Source organism: Leucoraja erinacea, chromosome 16 (assembly GCF_028641065.1).
Source record: "Leucoraja erinacea ecotype New England chromosome 16, Leri_hhj_1, whole genome shotgun sequence".
In the NCBI taxonomy this organism is placed as follows: Eukaryota; Metazoa; Chordata; class Chondrichthyes; order Rajiformes; family Rajidae; genus Leucoraja; species Leucoraja erinaceus.
Genome location: NC_073392.1, coordinates 11,891,421 through 11,908,382, shown reverse-complemented (window position 1 = coordinate 11,908,382; position 16,962 = coordinate 11,891,421). Strand labels below are relative to the sequence as shown.

At 37.1% G+C, this 16,962-nt stretch overlaps 2 protein-coding genes across 3 annotated transcripts in view; one reads left to right on the top strand and one right to left on the bottom strand.

Annotated features, from left to right (window-relative positions):
* Positions 1-16,962, top strand: part of shq1 (SHQ1, H/ACA ribonucleoprotein assembly factor) — a 354,350-nt gene that overhangs the window by 204,111 nt on the left and 133,277 nt on the right. The gene's annotated exons all lie outside the window — the stretch shown is intronic.
* Positions 2,301-16,962, bottom strand: part of ppp4r2a (protein phosphatase 4, regulatory subunit 2a) — a 44,666-nt gene continuing 30,004 nt past the window's right edge. For both annotated transcript variants that reach the window (XM_055647699.1, XM_055647698.1), the window contains exons 4-9: positions 9,901-9,994; positions 8,803-8,840; positions 8,629-8,709; positions 7,760-7,900; positions 5,687-5,919; positions 2,301-4,104 (exon numbers count right to left, since the gene is read on the bottom strand). In XM_055647699.1, the coding sequence (XP_055503674.1) occupies positions 3,815-4,104; positions 5,687-5,919; positions 7,760-7,900; positions 8,629-8,709; positions 8,803-8,840; positions 9,901-9,994 (877 nt within the window). In that variant the 3' untranslated portion in view covers positions 2,301-3,814. The remainder of the gene's footprint in view (positions 4,105-5,686; positions 5,920-7,759; positions 7,901-8,628; positions 8,710-8,802; positions 8,841-9,900; positions 9,995-16,962) is intronic.

Below are 16,962 nucleotides of genomic sequence, written 5' to 3'. Positions count from 1 at the left end.
TGTGCAATGTAATCAAGGCTGTTTTCAAGTCTTACACGTTTCAATTCTGGAATAGCCAGAGAGTGTCTTCTTAGATTTGAAAATAAAATATCAAAACCTCATAGTAACATCTAAGATGAATCATGGTTTGAAGATGGCATATTAATTTGTATCCAAAGTGGGATAGGTCGTCATGGATTTAAACTGATTAAAAAAAAAGTGTAATTTGGATTGCAAGCACTAAACTTGTAACTCATTGGTAATTGAAATGGACTCCCACAAATTTATGGAGGCCAAAAATAAGTTAAGACGGTCATGGAAATAATTCCAATCAAGGGGCCAAACAAAGCTTAACCCAATTGCTTCATTGAAATGCTTTGCTGATAAGTGATGAACATATACATGTTCTGCATCATTCTGGCAATTTCCAAACTCTGCACCAGAACCGTTTATACTTCTCCCCTAATAAATTTTAAGCAAGTTAAAACCCATCATACCAATGTTTGCCCAATTTTTTACTTTAAACACTAGAAAGTGTCAATATCCCACATTTCTAAAGCGCAATCCAGTCAACTGAAGGTATAACATTGATTTAATTCCTTTTCCATGATTCAAATCAATTCCTGCTAATCCAGTATTAATAGGGAACCTAATTTCCACTGTTCTTGGTATTTAAGTCTCTCACCACCAGCATCCAGGAATCTTTAACACCACAATCAGCATCAGAACAGGTGTACCCATGAGTAGTAGTTGTTCTTCATCATTCATGAAGTATTTAGCTGAGATACTTGTTCAGCTGGCAAGTATTTCACTGCATAAGGCAGATGATTATGCCTCCTTTCTTTGCAACAGTAAGACGTGTAACAAGTGGAATCTAGGTGTGAATAACTTCGCTATTTGTAACTGGACACATGAAGCCAGAGCTGCACCATAATCAAAATAAACAGGTGACAAGTGGAAAGAAGGGCATGGCATTATCCATTATTTTTCAGTTTCAGGCCTTGCAATCAATGCAAAAATAAGTCAACCTTACTTTTAATTCAATTTAATAACACCTTCTCCCAAATGTCATGCTTTCCTTTTTAACCATTTCAAGTGCATAAGAAATAAATTTAGGATCAGATTGTCTAATTCTTCATGTTTAAAGTTGGTTATTTTCGGATTCATGTTCAAGTGAAAATAGTACAACAATCTACAACACTCCATTAACAAATTTGACTGAATTTGAGGCAAGACATGAATTATTTATTCTTGAAATACTAGTACCCATCATTTGCAGTGAACCATTAGTGCGTCATGATATTCCAGTCATAAGATGCATTACAGCAACTTTGACAGGCTTACATGATAGCACTTCGTCAAACTTCCATCTTGAAGGGCAAGGGCAGTAGCAGTGGGGACTCCACCTTCAATTTGCCCTTCATGTCATACATCATTAAGGCTTGGACCCAATTTTGCTCCTCTCTCACCTTTGCTGGTTGAAAGCATGAAACTCCCTCCCGCAGAGCACTGTGATATGACTGATGCATTTCAGGGCAACAGTTCACCACCATTTTTTAATGGCAATAAACAATGTTAGTGCCCACTCATTGCATGCATATAAAAATACAAATGAAGGATTAAAACTAAGTTAGCAAACCAGAGTCGTGCCTGTTCAGCAACAGTGCAAGTCAAGTTTGAGGAAAAAGTATAGAATAAATGAAAAGCAAATTACTGTTCTTTGAACTGGATCAGATGAAGTCGTGGAAGCAAAAACTAGCAGTTTTAAAAAGATCAACTGGATAAAATAGATTTCTGTGTACAGCACAAGCATGGTCAGCTACATTACCATGTTACAATATTTCATTATAACTGCATTAGCATATATAATTTAAGTAGCTTGTTCTAGAATCTTTTCAAATATCACTTGCCAATATTACTGTTTCTGGAAGCTGAACATGTTTCTACAATATCATTATGGAGTGACAATTAGATGGGTAAGAGTAAAGAGGAACTGGCTACGTTCAACTTTCATTTCTATCTTTACCACCCCTCGTTCTGTGTTTTAAGCTTGGAAATGTAACCAACTCATCATTCCAGGTTTATTTAAGAATCTAATCTGATTGTAAAGTTGGTTATCTGAAACATTACAAAGATAAAAAGCTAGGCTGGTGTATTTAAAAAAAAAAAAAAAACTCTGCTACTTCACCCCATGTACAGATGCGCACCTAATCAACCCTGGCTTTTGTAGCCGAACTACTCTGTACTGTCAGAATTCTCCCAGGCGATAATGAAAACAAGATTAAAATTCAAAAACATTTTTGCTGATCAGATTGGTAAAAAACTTGTGAAACTATTGTTTAATTAGCAACTTAAGATGCATATTTGCAACCACAGCACTGAGGAGAAACAATGTTACAGCGCAGATGCATCCTGTAAAACTTTACATACCGCTTGGGATGAAGATTATTAATTATCTCATAAGAAAGTTAATTTAAGATCCCACAAAACTATATCTTTAGAATATTCACTTTAACAAGTGCAAAATACTACATTCACAGGAAAGACAAGACTGCCAATCTTGCAGATTGCCAGTTACGTGCAGTCATTATGGCCTCTGGTAAACCTGTGCAAATTTTATCAACGGGAACTGGAGTGTATCTCCAGACTGTGTCCAGATATAACATTTATTGCTTTATATGAATACTGTATTGAAAGCCATAGCATTCAGTTTACACACAAATTATACAATTATATAACGTGTCACAAAGGCAGTGAACAATTACAATCTACAAAATCTACTTACAGAAATTTAAAAATTCTAAATATCAAAAAGTACAGTTGCCAGAAACAAGTACAAACTTGACAGCCAGTAATTGTGGAAGTTAGTTGAAGGATTTTGAATATACAAGCTGGAAATCAGAAAACAACACAAGTACAGGTTATCATTTGTGCTTTGAGTTCTCATCTCCAAAGATGTACAACCACTGGCTGTCAATATGTAGTAGCATGTTCAAAAATATCTTTCACTTCAAAATTTTGTACAAATCATGGTGGTTCAATGCACCCCCTAAAATTGTATTACCAGTACACAAGATCTGGCACAATACTAAATTAACAGGTTAATTGCCGCAGCTCTTCAACACAGTCAGTGGTATAAGTGTAACATTGCTGTCCGCATGCTACAAGTATTTTAACTGAAAGGGACTTAGTCAAATGTTCGCAACGTTTTAACCACTGAGCATAAATTGAGCAACTACTTCCCACCTTTTTCTGCTTGAACAGTGAATTAAAAAAAGCATTTATTCTGCAACCAAAACTGATTTTGAAGATTTGATGTTTCACTTTTATGTAAACCACTTACTCCCTTTTGAGTAATAAATTCCATCAATGCAGGATCAGAAGTAAATAGAAGTGATGTATAATTGAGTTTTTTCTCTGGAATGTGTTGCAACTTGTGGTTTCTGCAGTGTTTTAAGTAAATGTATTAAAAGTTGAAACAATGACCAAGAAATTAAATCTTGAAGTTTAAAAACTAGACAAAGAATAATTACAGTAAATGGCCTAGCTCAATGAACTGCAAAACATCGTGACAATTTATCCAGTTTAAAAACTTTCTCTAAATAAAAATCTATGCATAACCCACTGATTTGACCAAACAAAACAAAAATGATGGGAGCAGTAGATGAGATCTAAAGGAGCTGGTTTCACAGTTCTCATCTAATACAGCTCTTCCAGGGATCAGAGAAGGACTATTCCTCCTCTTCTGGAAAACAAAGGTCCACTTTATTACATAAAATTTATACAGTGTAAAAGCAACACCTCATGGAAAATACAGCACAGATTATCTCTACTCTTAGTCCTGCTCCATTGGTTCTTCTGTGACATCCGCACTGTTCTCCATTGGGCTCTCAGAAGGCATTTCTGGAGTTTCGGGGGGTGTATCTGGTTTTTCTGCAGCACTGCAGTCCACACTGTTTCTAATAGTATCAGTATTATCACTGATTTCACTTTCTTCAGAAGTTAAAGTCTTGGTTAGGTCCGATTGGTCCATTTGATTTTCATCCGAAGTCTTGATGTTTTTAAATGAAACTTCAACTTTCTCTTCATCAGATTCAAACAAGGCTTTCATTTTTGCACTTGATTCTGTAAATACACAAAATATTATCAGAAGCCCATTCTCCAATGCCATGCAGCAATGTGCCGTTGTGTAGGCGATATTCCTTGATTGTTACTGTGCTGATCTCACAAGAACCATTTAGCTTTGTTAACTTTCTGCATGGTAGACTGCTCTGAAAAATTAGATTGTATGGGATCCAGGAAGATCTTGGTAACTGGATACAGAATTGGCTTCATGGTAGGAAGTAGTGGGTGGTGGTGCTGGAAGGTTGTTACTTGGACACGAGGCATGTGGTTTATAATCCAACATTTGGATGAGAATAATCAGCAAGTCTGCAGTCGACACTAAAATAGGTGGTGCTGTAGACAGTGAAGATGGTTATCAAGATTAAAGTGTGATCTTGGTTAACTGGGCAAGTGGACTGTGGACTGAGGACTGGCTAATTGAGTTTAATTCACATGTGCAAGATGTCGCATTTGGGAAGTCAAACCAGGGCAGGGCCTACTGTGAATGATAGGGCCATGGGAAGTGTTGTAAAGCAGACGGATCTCGGAGTTACAGGTCCAAACTTCCCTGAAAATGGCAAAACAGTTAGATGGGCTAAAAGGACGAGCTTATACAGGAGTACCTAGGTTGGCATTGACAGGTTGGGTTGAAAGACTTGTTTCCATGGTTGTAGTCATAATTATATAACTCTATGAGAGGCTCAAATGATATATTGTACAATATGGACATACAGTTTTGAAGTTTGACATTGTACATTCATATACGAGAATGTTGGAGAAAATAGAAAACCCAAGGTTCCTGAGATTAAACTATCTCCCCATATTAAGCTCTCCCAGAAGAATAAATGAATGATTGGGTGGGGAGAAATGTTCATCTGGATGGTGCAGACATCCTATTAGGTATGCCACATTAAATATATTCTTAATCTTCCTGCCAATTTTTCCATGAGGATTATGTGAAAGCATACGATTACAGAAAAAAAAAATGCATCTTAAAATTGGAGAAGGAGAACCGATGGGGTTTGGAATATAAATCTCTCAAATACAAATTAATTGTTAAATTTCATTTCTTTAGCAGGGTACATCAGTATCCACTGCAACATTAGTGTTTAGTTTAGAGATACAGTATGGAAACAGGCCCTTGGACCCACTGAGTCCATACCCAACCATTGATAACCCGTATCCTGGTTCCATGTTATCTCACTTTTGCACCCTACGCACTTGGGGAAATTTACAGAAACCAATTTACCAACAAACATGCACGTCTTTGGAATGTGGGAGGAAACCAGAGCACCTGGAGAAAACCCACGTCACAGGGAAAATGTACAAACTCTGCAGACAGCACTGGTCGTCGGGAGTGAACCTAGGTCTCTCGCGCTGTGAGGAACCAACTCCACAGCAGTGTTACTGTTCTAAGATTAATTTCAACTGTTTGCTTTACATTGAGGGAATGATCCTAGTTTTACATTTCTCATTTGTATTGAAGACTGAAACAAGTGATTGTTGGGGCTTGCTGGCAGACCATTTTCTATGAGTAGAACTTTGTAAAAAATTTACTGCTAACCAGAATATTATTTCATATATCTAAGGGAATATACAATACCTTTTTTATCTACGTTAGCTGGATCATCTTTGGCTTCTTCCTGCTTCTCAGTATTCTCACTTTCTTCAGGCATTTCTGAGGAAGTCTCAGAATGAACAGGTTCATTTTCCTCATTTTCCTCGTCAAATTTCAGTCGTTTTACCTCAGGAGCCTCGGCTTCCATTGTGTCTTCCAAATGTTTATTTTTTGAACAGGTACTTGGAACGTCCTCTTCATGGGATGTAGGTGAATCACTGATCAAAAATTTAAATAATGCATTAGACGCAACAATTTGGCACACAACCGCGTTAATAGTGTAGATCCCCTTGTCAAATACAGGGGGCTAACTTTCTACCTTTGATCTTGTGCATTTGTCAGTTTCCAAGTTGTTAGTCATATCGAACATTGCAGCAGGAACCTGACCAAGTGTATCCCAATTCATGTGGGAAGCATATTGCTTGGGCCCTGCAGAGATATTTATATAATTGTTAGCCAAAGCTGAGGTGTCATAGGACTGGAGGACGGCAGCAATGTTTTTTTATTTTAGAAAGGCCGCAAGGCCAAGTCACGGAACTACGGGCCAGCGAGCCTGATATCAGTGGTGGCAGAATTACTGGAGGGAACTCTGACGGACTTGATCTACCTGCATTTGAAAAAGCAGGGACTGATTTGGGATAATCAGCACGACTTTGTGTGGAAAATTGAGTCTTACGAATTTGTTTTTTTCAATATGATGAAGGTGACTGACAAAGGCAAGGTAGTAGACACTGACTATCTGGTCTTTCTCAAGGCCTTTGACAAGGTCCCATGAGGGATCCAGGGTGAGCTAGTCAATTCAATACAAAAGAGGGGAGGGAATTACAAATTGGAAACCTGGGACCAGTGCTGGGATCTGTGCTGGATCCCATTAGTAGCAAGATAAGTCAATTTATAGCTAACAAAATAGTGTTATAGTTGACAGCGAGGAAGGTTGTCAAAGCTTACAACAGGATCTAGATCAACTGGGAAAGTGGCAAAGGAATGCAAGGTGGAATTTAATTCAGACATGCGAAGTGATGCCTTTTGGAAAGTTAAACCAGAGCAAGGCAATGAATGTTAGGGGTCAGAGAGTATTGTACAACAACCAGACCTAAGAGTACGTACACAGTCCCTTGAAGTAGCAACACAGGAGGACAGGAAGGTGAAGAAATAAATGTGTATATCACGCTTGCCCACAATTGGGGCATTGGGTACAAGAGTTGCAACATCATGTTACAGCTGTGCACGGTATTAGCGAGCCTGCAACAGGAGGATCATGTGCAGTTCCGGTTATTATGCTACAGGATGTGATTAAGCTAGAGAGGATGCAGAAAAGATTCACAAGGATGTTTGTGGGATTGTAGGGTTTGTGTTGTAAGTAGAGATTGGATAGCTGCAATGTTCTTCCTGCAGTGATGGAAACAGAGGGCGTGACCTTAGACGTTTATAAAATCATGAGGGATGTTTAAAATACATTTGGACAAGTGCATGGACAGGAAAGGTTTTGAAAGACAAGGGCCAAAAATGCCAATAGCTCTACCTCAGTTGGACACCTTGGTTGGCAAGGATGAGTTGAGCCAAAGGGCCCGTCTCCGTGGTGTCTAACTCTAGGACTCAACTCATTTCCCCAACACCCATATCCAATGACCAGGTAAACATTTTCACATTCTCAATATCAAAACATATTCTCTCTAGTCTCATACAATCCTCACATTTGCACTCCATAAATCTTGAAATACAATTTTATTTCTTCAGCTGTTATCTCGTCAGCTCAAATTTTCTCCTAATATCTCTCTGCCTTGTTGCATTTTCTCTCTCTTTGAGATCATCATTAAGACTCCCTGCTATGACCAAGCTTTTGCCAGTCATCCAGCATCTTGAGCTTGGTTGAAATTTTATTCAATAACATGAAGCACCCAAGAAAAGATGACTTGCTTATAACATAAATTTACATTGGATCTCTACATATGCATCACTTTAAAACTTTCCCCTGAACGTTTATATAAAGATTACAAACTCTATTCATAGAGTTTGTAATCTTTATATAAACGTTATTCATAGAGTTAGGTGATATACCTATGAGACTTGTCCTCTGTTTGTTGTACATTTATTTCTCTGTCAGAGCTGTTCGGCAAACCGTTTGTTGTTAAAGGACTTGATAATGAAACCTTTGATCGACTCAGAGGTCTTGGTGTACCGGGACCATTGATATTAGATCTGAAATTAAAATAAGTACTCTAAGTAAGCATAAGGAACTACAAGGATCACGGTTTTAAAAAAAATTCCATTCAGAAATTATAAGTTAAACATGCATACTAAATTTAACCCCTTTTGATAATTCCTTTAAAGGAGATTTGTGCTCTGCATTCAGTTTACAGAGACATGTGCTAAAATGGAATTATCTGAATGGGGCTAAATTTATTGCTCTGCATTCAGTAGCAAAAACAGTCTACTATATGTATTGCTTCAATGCACCAAACTGCTGGCAATTCATATCTCAGAGCTATAATACCACCAGAGGGTTCCATGTTTTCATAGCTTTTAAATGAGAAATTATCAGAAATTATAAACAAATTAAATACCTCAGTGTACGTAAAACTAATCCTGCTGTGAGGAAGGTTACGGTCGACTCAATTTTTCTCACTGAGGATGGAGTTTACCATGCTCAGTTTATCAAGCCTGCTTCAAAGAACATGGCAACCCAAAATATGAAGCAAAATTATCAATGGAACCAAGAAATGAGATTTTGAAATGCAAATAAACATTTGAACGCATAAATACATTAATTATTTTACACACTGAAATCCAAAGTTATTTTACAGCAAATGCTGTGAATAATCTCACCCTCCTGCGGTCAAAAATATTTACATTTCCTTTTATTTCTCAAATAAAAAACACTTTAAAAAAATAATTAGATTCACAAAACAAAGCAGACCGTGGCTTACCTGTCTGTGTAACCAGTGTGGCTTCCTGACAGCATGATGCCATTCACACGATTCAAACTATTTGAGCTAAAGTTGTATTTCCTGAAGAAAATCAGGGAGAATTCAATTATTTGAAGCATTAAACAATTCTTGGAATAGAATTATACTGTAAATTTATTTTTTAATTGTACTTACTCTGTTGAGGGATACACACAGCTGACAACCATAACGTTCTGCGAATTTACAAAGTAGAAGTATGCATGATTTAAGGAAAAATGTCTGCATCTAATATCTTGCTATATCATAAATCCATGCATTTCATTAATTGCAAAACATTTCAGCAACAGGTAATAGGTATGATTTTACACTTACTGGATATCATAGAAACATAGAAAATAGGTGCAGGAGTAGGTCCTACAAGCTCACACCCACCATTCAATATGATCATGGCTGTTCATCCAAAATCAGTACTCCTTTCCTGCTTTCTCCCCATATCCCTTGATTCCGTTAGCCCTAAGAGCTAATATCTATCAGATATTAATAGACAAAGTACATCCAGTCTTTACCATTTACTCTATTTGGGATCAAAAGCTCTGTAGAATGATAAATGGGAAGAACCAAATGCCTTTCCATTGCAAAATAAATCACCCAATATCAAGATGTGACACAGTATCACAAATCCAGATAGATTGAGAGATTAAAACATCATGGAAAGTAGGTATTCATATGGATAAAGTATTTGATAACCATTAGGCCACATCAATTATTTTTGACATGTCACTGGAAGCAATCTTGTGACAAAGTTTAAAAAGTTTGGAGGTGGGCAGGAAATGGTAGAATGAATGCAAAGATGTTCCCCCAATAATTTCACCAAATATGATTAACATTTTTCATAAATGCATGGAATGCCAAAAACTGGAAATGAAAGTATGTTATATTATGACACCAAGTGTTAAGGAATATAGCTCGACCAGGTAAATCACTTAAACTGCCACAGATGGAGTTCTATGGAAAAGCATTAAGTCACCCACATTGAACCCAAGATTCACTGTTGGCAATGTAGATAGTAGGTTTGGATTTCTCTGTACACAGTTAGATACAGCTGACAAGGAGGCCAGGAACTAAGTCATTTAGCACAGGATCCTCAGACTGACCTAATCTGTCCTGAGAAATGGAAAATATAATTCCTTAATCTTTGAATTACTTAGGACTTGGTGGTATAGTTAAAAGTGGATGCTTGTGGGTTAAATAGTTAGTATCAAAGTTAAAATCAATTTCTCGTTTCTTGGTTACCTTTTCAATTCCTCTGAGAAATTTATCTGTCCCAGTGTAATTCTTCTTAGGATCAATAAGCAGCTCACATAGACGCTGAATTGTGAAGGGAATACTGTAGACGTAAACAAATACATTATCCATTAACTGGAACATGCCCCGAAAAGAATTAATAAAAGCACACATTTGGAGGCCCGGAGACAATAGAGGGAATATCAAGTTTGCAGAATTATCTGTAACATTTCCTTTTGACAGCCCAATTTCTCAAGCCTTTATTTTCAAATTTGTCTCTTCTCTCACATGCTACTCTGTCAAACTATAAAAGTGATATAACAACCAAGATATAAGCAGACCTAACAAGAAGAAAGGGAAAGTAGTTGCACGTCTACAGCAAAGTGCCAATTTTGTCCAAGATTGGTGCATTGTTACAAACTGTTGCTCGGTGACTTTAATCAGCCTGTTATACATTATCAGCATGACTGCAGCAATATACTCCCACCAGAGATTTAAGGTTATGCACTCAGATCAGTTCAGCGTTATAGCATGTAAATCATTGACAATCTAATGTAATACACTGCAGTACAGTCATTACAGGTCAATCTACGCGTTTACTGTTAACTGATCAAAACAAAGCTCTGTGCACCCTATGTTAAAAGCAAGTTCACGGTAAACATGCACAGATACTGCCTCAAGTGGACAAAAGTAAAATGAAGGGGATTGAATTTATCTGTATTCACAATTATTCGAAGCCTTAAAGTTTTGGAAAACACCTAGGTGATTCTGTAAACAACTGTCCTTATATTTTACAAGTCAAGAAAATAAATAATCCCATATGCCTTATTAATCATTTAATTGATCCGGCTCAAGAGCTCTATAGGAAGTCACAGCTGATGAAAATCAAAAAGCAATGCTTTAAATAACTCCACAACCAGTACAAGCATTTAATCTTTTTAGAATGTGCTGAATGGAAACATTTCAAGACCTTGTTGCAGCAGTCCAAAAATAAACTGCCCATCCATTCATGAAACATTGTGAATCTTAAACCTTATAAGCAAAACATTATTAGAATACTCAGCCTTTTCTAGAAAAAGAGTAAGCAATATGGATTTTACGATCAGCCTTTAGAATAGAAAGTGAAACACACAGCACATGAGTGAAACAGATAACATTTCAGATTAACATCCTTGCTTAAGGACGAGGAAAACAGTGATAAATTTGAGGGAGGGGCAAAATCTGTGGTGGAATGGAATACGGGAGTGCAAATGGCAGAATTAATCAAGGCACGTGACAAAAGGGGTGGGTGGAGAGCAAGTGAATGTGTGCACAATGAAATAAGATCAAATAGAACATGCTGTCCTACAACTTTAGGCTGTGCATGCCCTACGCAAGAAGACTGATAGCTCGAGGGAAGATTTAAGTGAGAAGTGCTGTGGGACCACAGCAGAGTACAGAAAGTTGCAATGTCACATTAGATGGCAGATTACTCCTTCAGTTTACAGTGATCAGAATCAGAGTAGGAGCTCAACAAAAAATTCCAAGTGACAGGCAACTAGAAATTCTGAGTCAATGCTGTGGAATAACAGAAATGTTCTGCAAACCTGATGCTCAAAGTGGATTTGAGTGCAGAGGAGACTAGCGAGGAGTAAATAACTGTATATTAAGTGAAAGCGATTGAGAAATTCTTACTTCAGTACTGTGCTTTGTAACTGTAGTGTAGTATTGTAATGTACCTTTTGTCCCAAGGAACACAATATATTTCCCACATTTAGGCAAAAGGGGAATTGTGGAATTCAAAATTACTTTGTGTAACACTAATTAAGTTTAAACTTTTAGAATAGAAAATTTACAGAACCCCTCTGAACTTCAGCCATATGAAGAATGAATTGTTTGTTTGCCTTAAAGTTTGGGTACACAAATGCAACAATTATTTCAGCAATTACATGCGAGAAAATGTGTACTGCACGTTTCAAAACTGAAGTAACAACCCACAGTGGAGGAATTCAAATCATAGTTGCTAACACATACACTGTACCATCCTGTAATCTTGAGCTGCTCAGATTCCGAATGGAAAACTATTTATAATAAAAGTCACACTGGTAACCAGATGCTCCTCTGCTGCTGCACCCGTTGGCTCATTAACAAGCCAACTTGCAGCTGAGTATGTAAAACATCATAGTGGCTCATACTGTAATAATCAATTGTGACAAGACAGTTAAGTGGGTCAGTTTATAAAAGGATTCCAGTTTCCAAAACATTCACTGATTGTTGGGTGTTAATGGTGTTACATGAATGGACTAACGCTGACTCAGTGGTTCAGTAGCGGTTGATGAAACAGCTCAACATATCAGCTAATATAGCTGAAAAATGGATGCTTCAACATAAAACATTTCTGCGGCCAGAAAATTGAGAATGTTGACAAATATGTACATCTTAAAGAAACATAAAAGTAAACTACTACCATATCTACACAATGCCAGTATTTGGAAAATAAGAGTTTATTTAAGAAACGCACAAGGGCATCAATTCAGATGAAGCAGGATAAATTAAAGGGGTGCATAGTAAAATGCATAATGACAGGTGCACCAAGTAGATGGATTCAAAGTTCCACAAGCTCGTATTTTCTTTACTGCGACATCAGTTAATAACTGCCAGACGAAAACTCTGATGTAATAGTGGTTTCAGATTGCACTGCGTAAACCAACACTAGTCTTCGGAATAAATGTGAAATACTTTAGTATTTCCCTACAATCATATATAGAAACAACAAATTAAATAAAAGAGGCAGCCAGAGCAACTACTTTTTGTGATACCTTTTTGTTATACTCTATAACAAATAGGGCTAAATGGCAATGAATATAGCATTGGTTAATTGTGCAGAATACATAATTGCATACATAGCATTTTGTTTGCTGTCAAATATTATAATTGATAGGGTAATTTGGCCAGACAACCATTTGGCAGTAAGCAGTTTAATGCTATCACCAATGCAGTAGGAAACAAGTGATTTACAGATGTTTTGCATACTCCAGCACAATTCCTCCTGCAAAAAAAAAAATATTAGATGCAAACTTGGAGAGAGAAACTTGGACATGTTTCTGAAGAGATGGTTAGTGAGTTGGTTGAAGAGGGAGTGGGCTAAATTGATCAGATTGCACAAGAGGTAATTTTATTTCTCATATTGCACTGAACACCTGTGCAGTGCATCTTCAATTGCAATGCCACCACACACAAAAATAGAACAGGGCCAACCAAAAGTTGGGAAACCAATACACAAATTCGATAATCACTTTTTAGATCCGTGGGCAGGGAATCGAGGACAATACGGGCTAAAGCAATTTGGTCAGAGGTGAACCACAAAATTATTTAACAGCAGCAGAATAGGTTTGAGGGGCTCAATGGTCAACTTTGGAGGGAATATTTATTGTATCAGGTACTGCTGTGTAAACCATTGCTCTAAATGATGTCAGCAGCGATCAGCTGTTTCCAGGTAACTGACCCATTGTTGGGTCTAATGGATTGAGTGACAGATGTGTCACTCCCGTCTCACTACTCATTCTGGAGTAAAATGTGCAACTTCAATAACTTATCTTTAACCTCTATATCAGGCATTTAACAATGTTCTGGTAGTTTAATACCTTTGGAAGGAGAGTCATGGGTCTCAGCCTACCATCCTTGACAAAGAGCAAAGTACACCAGTACTGGTTTAGCTCAAATTAGTTCTGTTTCTGGCCACTTCAGCGGAGTATAATCCTACCATAAATGGAAGCTCTACAGCTACTGCTGTCAAATTGTATCCATCATTTAATATTTTAACTTTTCAGTGTTTATGTATAACTTGACTGAGCCTGTGGATATCAACATTGTTTAACTGCAGGGCTAATTCCCTATTTTGCAAAAAAACTAAAATATACTGAGAATGTTGAAGAAAGGTTATCTTACATAAAATATAAGCAAATTGGGCGTTTCTTCACTGGAATAAATGCAATGGAGAATTCAGGATTCACTTTTGAGAATGTGGCTGGAATATAAACTACAAGGTTCAGATGAAAAACACTGGTGCATAAAGAGAAGCTAGATAATATGAAGTTATCGATGGAAACATAGCAGAAGTTCGAAGAGTGGCTAGAGTTCTGGAGTACTAAAATGCCATGAACCCATTTACTAAAGCAATCTGTTTCTATGTAATAAATTTGTAACATTGTCGCAACTTTTGTATGGAACTCCCAAATCACCCTTAAAATGTTAATAGGGTGAATTTGCCAAAAAGGAACTGGATGATCAGGATTTTGCTTTAAATTATCGACTGGACGCAGTATTGAAACGGACAAGTAGAGCAAAAACAATTGTACCCACCTTTGTGGGAACAGTTACAACATTTACAAGACATTTGTACATATACAGGAATAGGAACAGTTAAAATAGTTGTGGGCCAAACGCAGGCAACGTGGACAAGCTCAGACAGACATCTTGGACGAGTTTGGCCAAAGAGACTGTTTCTGTGCCGTTTAACTCTGACTAACTTACATGTTCACCAACTACAGGTTGCCCAGAATCTGTCACACAGTAATGCCATGGGACTACTTCAGTAGAGAAGAATTAAGGCAAAAACAGTGGCATGCCATCATGCCTCTACTCTCTGCATTTTTGCACATCACCTATCCACTCACCCAAATGTGTTACTTTTGCAGGAAGATGAGACGATCTTAATATAAGCAGTTGGTGCACAATTCTTGTGAAAGTTTTCAGTACTTCAAATTAGGGGAACTCACTGAATTGTTGTGCCATAATTTTGATAATGTGATTCAGATTAAAAAAATGGAATAGTAACCCACTCATCACTACATATGTAATTCCCTTATACTTTTTAAACATTGCAGGAAGATGAATTAATGTGTGATCATTTGATCATTTATATTATTCACAAAATTTAAGTCTGAAGACTTTTAAAATGCTGATAAACAGCCCAAATAGCAATCAATATTTATAAGAAGCCTAGATGTTAGCAGAATCTTATTTCAGTCACCCTGGAAAGTAAAGAGCATAGAGTGCTCTCTAGTGGCAGAATGTAGGTATCAAATCACAGCAACTAAAGATTTCTGGACACAAGGAGCAATGGCTAATTATTAGTCTTCTTGCAACAGTTTTAAGAATCTTCCACTGAACTGCAAGGCTGTCATTTTTATTGTTGAAGCTGAAAGAAAATCTGAAGCAAGCAATAATATGAATGAATGTAATGGCAACATTTAGTAAATTATATTGATTTCTGACAATCCATCACAATCTTGGAAAGGTAGCCAACAATTGCTAGCATTATACTGTTTTGTAAAACTTTCTTGCTATTTGTACAAATATAAAAATTAAAATCAAACAGTGTCGCCAATGCTCGAATACAAGTTTGATGAGATCATTCACCACAGCAGCTGGATTAATAACCTTGCAGGGTTATTTTGCTAGAATCACTAAGTTAGCAGGGACGTGGGAACTTCAAGGTATATGCTGCAAAGTAAAGTGCAAAACGGGCTATGAATGACAAAGCGTATGTGAGTTTAGAAGCCTAAACAGGCTATGAAGAGGAAACAATTACATGCCTTTGGACATGTTTAATTTAACAAAGGATATCTACTAAATATGGTCAATGAACTTGGTCACTAATAGACATTTACATGAAGGATATTGTAGCTAGTACTGATCTGTCATTACAAAAAAAGCCAAGAATAACAGCTCAACTTTCAAAATTGCAAAGTTTTCATAAGTTAGCTAACATTAGCAAACAAGAGTGGGTTAATCTTCTGCTACCATTTTCTTTGTATTACATTAAAGCTTTTACAACACAATTATTTTAATGGTTCATCACAATTATGGGCTAAAAGCAAAACTAGTCATGAAATGAAAAGCGTGAATTTTCCTGTTAAAATAACACCAGACATGACATCACTGGAAAGTTTTCAATCTAGAAATCTCATAGTCAATTTAGAATGAGCAATAGAACGTAGTTTTAATGACCAGAGCAATCATGGATAGCTTTGGATTATTAATAGTGGGGCACCAAGTGAACCTGAGATTGGGTAAAACTCAAGCCAGACTTCATTCTCAACTATTAGTGTCAGAATTACACAAATACAAACAGCATCTCCCTAATAAAAGAACACAGAACATACACTGCTAATAATTCATTCCAACTGCAGTTTCATCCTTGGACAGAGGAGGGAGCAGGGCAATGCGTTTTGTCATCACACAAAAAATTGTAAATTCAGCTTTAGTTTACTACTAATTTAATTTAGTTTATTATAACATATACAGTGCCCTCCATAATGTTTGGGTTAAAGACCCAGCATTTATTTATTTGCCTGCACTCCACAATTTGAGATTAGTAATAGAAATAATCACGTGGTTAAAGTGCATATTGTCAGATTTTAATAAAGGCCATTTTATACATTTTGGTTTCACCATGTAGAAATACATAGTCCCCCCCCCCTTTTTTTTTCAGGGCACCATAATGTTTGGGACACAGGAATGTCATGTGAATGAAAGTAGTCATGTTTAGTATTTTGTTGCATATCCTTTGCATGTAATAACTGCTTTAAATATGCAATTCATGGACATCACCAGTTGCATCACCAGAGAAGACCGAGTCTTCTCTGGTGATGCTCTGCCAGGCCTGTATTGCAGCCATCTTTAACTTATGCTTGTTTTGGGGGCTAGTCCCCTTTAGTTTTCTCTTCAGCATATAAAAGGCATGCTCAATTGTGTTCAGATCGGGTGATTGACTTGGCCACTCAAGAATTGACCATTTTTTAGCATTGAAAAACTCCCTTTGTTGCTTTAGCAGTATGCTTGGGATCATTGTCTTGCTGTAGTATGAACCGCCAGCCAATGAGTTTTGAGGCATTTGTTTGAACTTGAGCAGATAAGATGTGCCTTACACTTCAGAAGTCATTATGCTACTACCATCAGCAGTTGTATCATCAATAAAGATAAGTGAGCCAGTACCTTCAGCAGCCATACTGCCATCCATAACACCCCCACCACTGTGTTTCATGGATGAGGTGGTATGCTTTGGATCTTGAGCAGTTTATTCTCTCC